Source organism: Podarcis cretensis (genome assembly GCF_951804945.1).
Source record: "Podarcis cretensis genome assembly, chromosome: 5".
Lineage (NCBI taxonomy): Eukaryota > Metazoa > Chordata > Lepidosauria > Squamata > Lacertidae > Podarcis > Podarcis cretensis.
Window position 1 is genome coordinate 5,115,001 of NC_137174.1, and position 5,809 is coordinate 5,120,809.

Here is a 5,809-nt window from a genome sequence, read left to right on the forward strand (position 1 = left end):
AAAGCCTTATTGAAAGAAGAAGAGTCTTCTGTGGGTGCAAGTGCCAATCGCCTGGACTCAGGAGCCACTGACCCACAGCAGCGCCATCTTGCCAGGACTCAGAGTCTGTTTATGGGCCCTCATCCAGCCCCAGATCCAGGGCTTGGACATCCTAAGTGGATTTTAGACATGATGCATTACAGTACATTTACATGTGTGTGTCCCCCCTCCAATTCCACCCCACACAACCAATGGCTTCACTGCATCTGAACATTCAGGGAGGTGGGCTTTGCTGCCATGCTCAGCTGGGAAAGTGCCAGCAAAACCCACCCCCCACTTTCCACGGTGCAACATCACCTGCTTCCTTCCCTGGCCCCAGAAATCTCATTGGTTTGATTCAGTCATAATTTAAAAGGCGTATCTGTTCTAATGTGTCGTGTTTTTGCTTTCAGCCTGATGAGGACGACCAGGTTATAAGCCTTCAGTTCAGCTGGAAGGGGCTCGTGAAGCCCGTGGGCAGCAGCTTCATTGGCGTCAGCCCCGAGTTCGAGTTTGCCCTTTATACTGTGATTTTTCTGCAAGCAAATGAAAGAGTGACGCGCCAGAGGGTGAGAATAGAGGAATACGAACTGGAGATTGTCGTTTACCGCCACGGGCAGCACATAGGAACAGCCTATCCCATCCTCCTCAGCAGCGACAATGAAGATTTGTACTGATGACCTCAATTTTGAAGAGAAAATTATTTTTAAATTGCCATGTGAGAATTTAAAGTTGTTTTCGCTTCATTGTATGTTATATTTAGAATGGTATGTAAAAAATAATAATACAGCTTTTTTCTTTTTTACCTCAGGGGTATTTTTATCTGTCTCTTTAGGATTTCAAAACTTTGCCTGTGTGAAGAATTTGTACTGAAATGATTTTATAGTTCAGTTTCAAAGCTATGTGTTTAACTGACCTTCTGTTTTTCTCCTCTAGCCTTTAGGCAAAAGCTCTCTTGCCTAATCTTTCCCTTCTCTGGCTGCACAGCTTTTCATGTCCCTGGCCTTTGGGGAATTTCCCCATCTCTTGCTGCCCCCCTCCCCATTATTTACAACAAGATCCGCTCCCTCAGTTGTGTGTTGCTGAATTGCCTCATGAAACCCAGTCTTTAGAAAAGCTGCTTGGTTCATAGTCCTGTTAACGCCACTTTGTATGTTGAGGAAAGTAGTGTTTGAAAACACAAGGCATCTCCCACTGCAGCTTATACATTTTGCACATTTTGCACATTACATGTGAGCTTTCACATGACATAAAAGCCACTTCTGGGATGTATTGGACTATAGTGCAAGTGGCCATTTCCCTATTAGTTTTGCACTGCAATTTCCCCTCCTTTTCCAGGGGTTCACACCACAGGCTGTGAGGCGGCACACTGGGGTGCAGTTTCAAACCTCACACCTTTTTTCATAGGAAAGATAAAACCTGCAAGGGCAGCAGCATGTAAAGTCAGAGGGACAGCACGATGGAATGACGTGTTCGAATGGCATTTAGTGCTGCGATCTTTCTCCAAAACAAGAAAGCATCAAGAAACAAGTCTGGTAGCAGCCACATTCTTCCAGGGCCTGGTGGGTGGGTGGGCAGGCAGCCAAAGCCGATGGACTTTTAGCTTATACAGTGGTGCCTTGCAAGACGAAATTAATCCGTTCCGCGAGTCTCTTCGTCTTGCGGTTTTTTCGTCTTGCGAAGCACGGCTATTAGCGGCTTAGCGGCTATTAACGGCTTAGCGGCTTTAAGAAAAAGGAAACAAACTCGCAAGAACTCGCAAGACATTTCGTCTTGTGAAGCAAGCCCATAGGGAAATTCGTCTTGCGAAGCACCTCAAAAAACGGAAAACTCTTTCGTCTAGCGAGTTTTTCGTCTTGTGAGGCATTCGTCTTGCGGCGCACCACTGTAAAGTAAAACACACAAACAACAAACGAACAAAAACTCAATTCCATTCATTAAACCATCTGAAAAACTATTATAAAATGGCTTTGGACATTCTTTTTTATTGTGAACTAAACGTTACAGCACAATTCTACACAGCTCCTTTAGTCAATTATATCAAACAATCCTAAAGGAAGAGGTGATTGTGATTGGGAACACCAGTTTTAGGGAGCAAATAGGGATTAGCAGCTGAGTCATAAGGCAAAGCTGGTTCTGATGATTTTCCTGCTGAAAGGGGTCAGTCCTTTTTTTTGGGGGGGCGGGGATTTGGTTTGCAACATTATTACAATGAAGTGCTTGAGAAAGAGACCTTGGCAGCCTGAAATGAATGCAGCAAGCATTTCAGACATCTTAACATGAGGTCAGGACTACTTAGAAACAGCAAGCTACACCCTTCTTTCTCCAATTAAAGCTGGCGCAAAACATTATATTCAAGGCCCCGGCTAATGGACTATCTACCTTGTGTTAGTTCATCTCCACCAGGATCAAGTGCATTTGTTCAAAACTGGCATGGATCCATGCAAGGGAGAATGTCCCTGAACATAATTGCACAGCTGAGAAAACTCTCTCTTCCATTAGGAGTGTGGTCGTAAGATACCAAAAAGGCTTTTGACAGGAGGCCCAAGAGGCCGTGAGGCTCATCACCTCAATTCTAAGAGTTTGTGGGCGGGAGGATAGGCTGCATGCCTGAGTCTCCTTCTAACTCCTGGATCCTGCATGGGAATTTTAAGGTCTTATATATAAAATAAAAGGTAAAGTTAAAGGGACCCCTGACCCCCTGACTGTTAAGTCGAGTCGCGAACAACTCTGGGGTTGCAGCGCTCATCTTGCTTTATTGGCTGAGGGAGCTGGCGTACAGCTTCCAGGTCATGTGGCCAGCCGCTTTTGGCGAACCAGAGCAGCGCACGGAAACGCCATTTACCTTCCCGCCGTAGCGGTACCTATTTATCTACTTGCACTTCGTGCTTTTGAACTGCTAGGTTGGCAGGAGATGTTCACAAATGTACCAAGATAAAATAGATAAAATAAATAAATGTTCACAGACGTACCAAGCAAACACATACATAAATATATAAACCACATGTCTGAAACCCACAGAAAAAGTCCTGAAACTGAAGGAAGAGCCAAATAGAACTTATTCTGAACCACTAAATTGAGCAGAAAACAACCAAATTTGCAGATGTATCTAAGCTTGCAAACAAAGGGATGTGAAAAGGGAAACTTTCCCTCTGCAGTAATTTGCAGTTCACCCAAGAGGTAAAAAGTTTACGCTGCCCCAGCCTAGGAACTTGTAAAGAGTGAACTGTGAGTGAACTAAGCCCACCTGACCTGATCTGATCAGTTGAACCACTATAGGAAGTTGACAAGTGATCAAAGGGGAAGTTGAAAGACTGTTTGAAGATCAGAGCCTCCAGAACTGGTTGATTGCCAAATTGTATCCTGTGCATCCTGAGTCGTAAATTATGTCAAAAAGCTGGGTTTTAATTGCTCCTACATCATGAGGGGCTTGCCTTTCGAAATGCATAAATAGTCTGGTCTGAACTGCATAATTGCCTCAGTCCATTGGGACTGGGGACTGGCTGTACAGCTATATAAAATAAAGGCGATTTCCCCTTAAATCCTTGTTTAAATTTTATTGCCTAAGGGACTCTTGCTTCAAAACCATTTTGTCTCTCCCAAAATGACCTCAAATATTTCTCTGCAGAGCTTCCGGAGGCGGCGCCTATCGGCAATGGCGGATTCCCTCTAGCCGGAGGGAGAAGCTCCGTAGAAATCGGGTCCACCGCTGCAGCGAAGCGGCGGACCCTTAAAAAACCTGCAGGCGGGGGAAGCCTGAGGCCGTGGGGCTCAGTGGGCACGCGGAGCGCACCCCGAACTGTCAAAGGAGCCCTGTAAAGAGCTCCGGAGCAGAGCGGGGTTGCGCTGTGCTGGGAGTCGATCGCTACTTCTACGGAGTGAAGCTGCATAGCAGTTGCCGGAGAGCGCTGACCTTTTTCCTGTAACATCGATTTGAAACATCTACCCGTGAGTAAGACTGGGGAAACTTTGAAAGGATCAAAGGAAAGGACTTAATATAAGCGAACCAGTAACTTGACTTTGACTTTGACACTTTGATCCTGGGACTTTGATCTTGAATTTGAACCTGAAATCGGCAAAGTTTAAACAGGAAGCCTGCTTTGCCGACTTGTAGACAGCTTAAAGCAAGGGACATCGGAGCTGGAAACCACAGAATTTGAAATTTTATAAAGAGCTAAATCTCACTGCCTGACAGAAGAACCCCCCCAAAAAAAAGGGAAAGGGGGGGATTGAATCTACCACTTAATCCTTGACTTCGGTCTGCCTTAAATAATTGAAAGGTCACTTTGAATGCACCGTTTTATAGACATTGTAACTATTACAGTAGACCTCTGCAAAAGATTGGTAACATTTTGGGACTATCTGAGCTTGTAATTGTTGCTTTCTGTGTAACACTATTATATTTACGAAGACATTGTTTCTATAGTCGTCATCCATGGAACATTTTGCTACTCTGCTCCCCCAGAGGCATCTTGTGTTATAGCTGGGAATTTTCCACTGCAGCTGTCTTTTTATTATTGTTGAGAACAATCCTGGGAGCCGTGAGAACTGTGTAAGTGACCTTGACTTCTTGAGCCGTAGGAATGGATCAAGACAAATCACAAGATAAGGCTCAGGAGAAGGCGCAAGAGAAAGTTATAAAATATAAAACCAGACAACAGCAGCAATTGTTGACGCAGCAACAACAACATCACAGAAGACCATCTCTAACAGGCCTTTCTGTCCCACAAGTCACAGAAAGAGAAGAAGCCAAACGAGCAGGACCAGTAGGATCAGATTCTGCAATATTGGATAAGATTCTCTCAGCTCTACAAAATTTGTCAACCAAGATAGATTTAAACACTTCAACTATTAAAGACCTTGGACAAAAGGTGAATGATGTGGGGCAGAAAGTGAACTCCAATACCCAGGCAATTGACAGGCTACTGCAGGAATCCAAGGAGACAAAACAGACAGCAGAGGAAGCGAAAGAGAGGATCTTGGTGGTAGAGGAAAAAATACCGCCAATTAATAGAAGATTGGATGACTACAAGGCACAATTCTCTTTGATTGAACTTAGGGAAAAGCAGACCAATTTGAGAATAAGAGCAGTCCCAGAAACAGAGGAAGGAGAATTAACAGAGTTCCTCACACTGGAGTTTGAGACTTTCTGGGGTTTAAACCCTGAAGAAATTAAGATAGTGAGTGCCTTCCGACTGGGAAGGGTCAGAAGGAAGAATAAGGCGAGGGACTGCTTGATTTCGTTAAGATCAAAAGAAGAAAGAGACAAAATATTGAGCCTACATTACCAGAAAGCACTTGAGATTGGAAGTGAGAGAATTGAAATTTTTAAAGATATTCCAAAATACCTATTAGATCTTAGAACCAACTACAGTGATTTGGTCGTGCTACTAAGAAAGAACAATATTTTGTTCAGGTGGGAATTTCCGCAAGGCCTCTCGTTTACATTCAAAGGAAAGAAAATTAAGATAAGATCAAAGGAAGATAAAGTGAGTTTCCTGAAAGATTTTGGTGAAGAACTACGAAAGGAGGCAAGAACAAAAGATTTGGAGGCACTAGGATTGGGACCACCTGACTTGGACAGGCACCCCCTGGGGTTGGATCGACCAGAGAAAGAGACACAACCATCAGAGGAAGAACAACTTTTAGGAGCAGTCGGAGGAACGCCATAATAACTACAACATGTCTCTGCAGATGCTAACTTGGAATATCCGGGGTTTAAATTCCCCCAGTAAGAGGAAGAGAATTTTTCATATATTAAAAAAGGAACAATTGGACTTGATTTGTTTAC

The 5,809-nt window shown here is 44.0% G+C and overlaps 1 protein-coding gene across 1 annotated transcript in view; it reads left to right on the plus strand.

Moving 5' to 3' along the window:
* LOC307215767 (poly(U)-specific endoribonuclease-like) overlaps nucleotides 1-1,224 on the plus strand; it is a 16,847-nt gene extending 15,623 nt beyond the window's left edge. Inside the window, exon 7 of the mRNA XM_079975472.1 lies at nucleotides 432-1,224. Within this exon, the coding sequence (XP_079831598.1) occupies nucleotides 432-695 (264 nt within the window). The 3' untranslated portion in view covers nucleotides 696-1,224. The remainder of the gene's footprint in view (nucleotides 1-431) is intronic.
* Nucleotides 1,225-5,809: the final 4,585 nt, after the last annotated feature.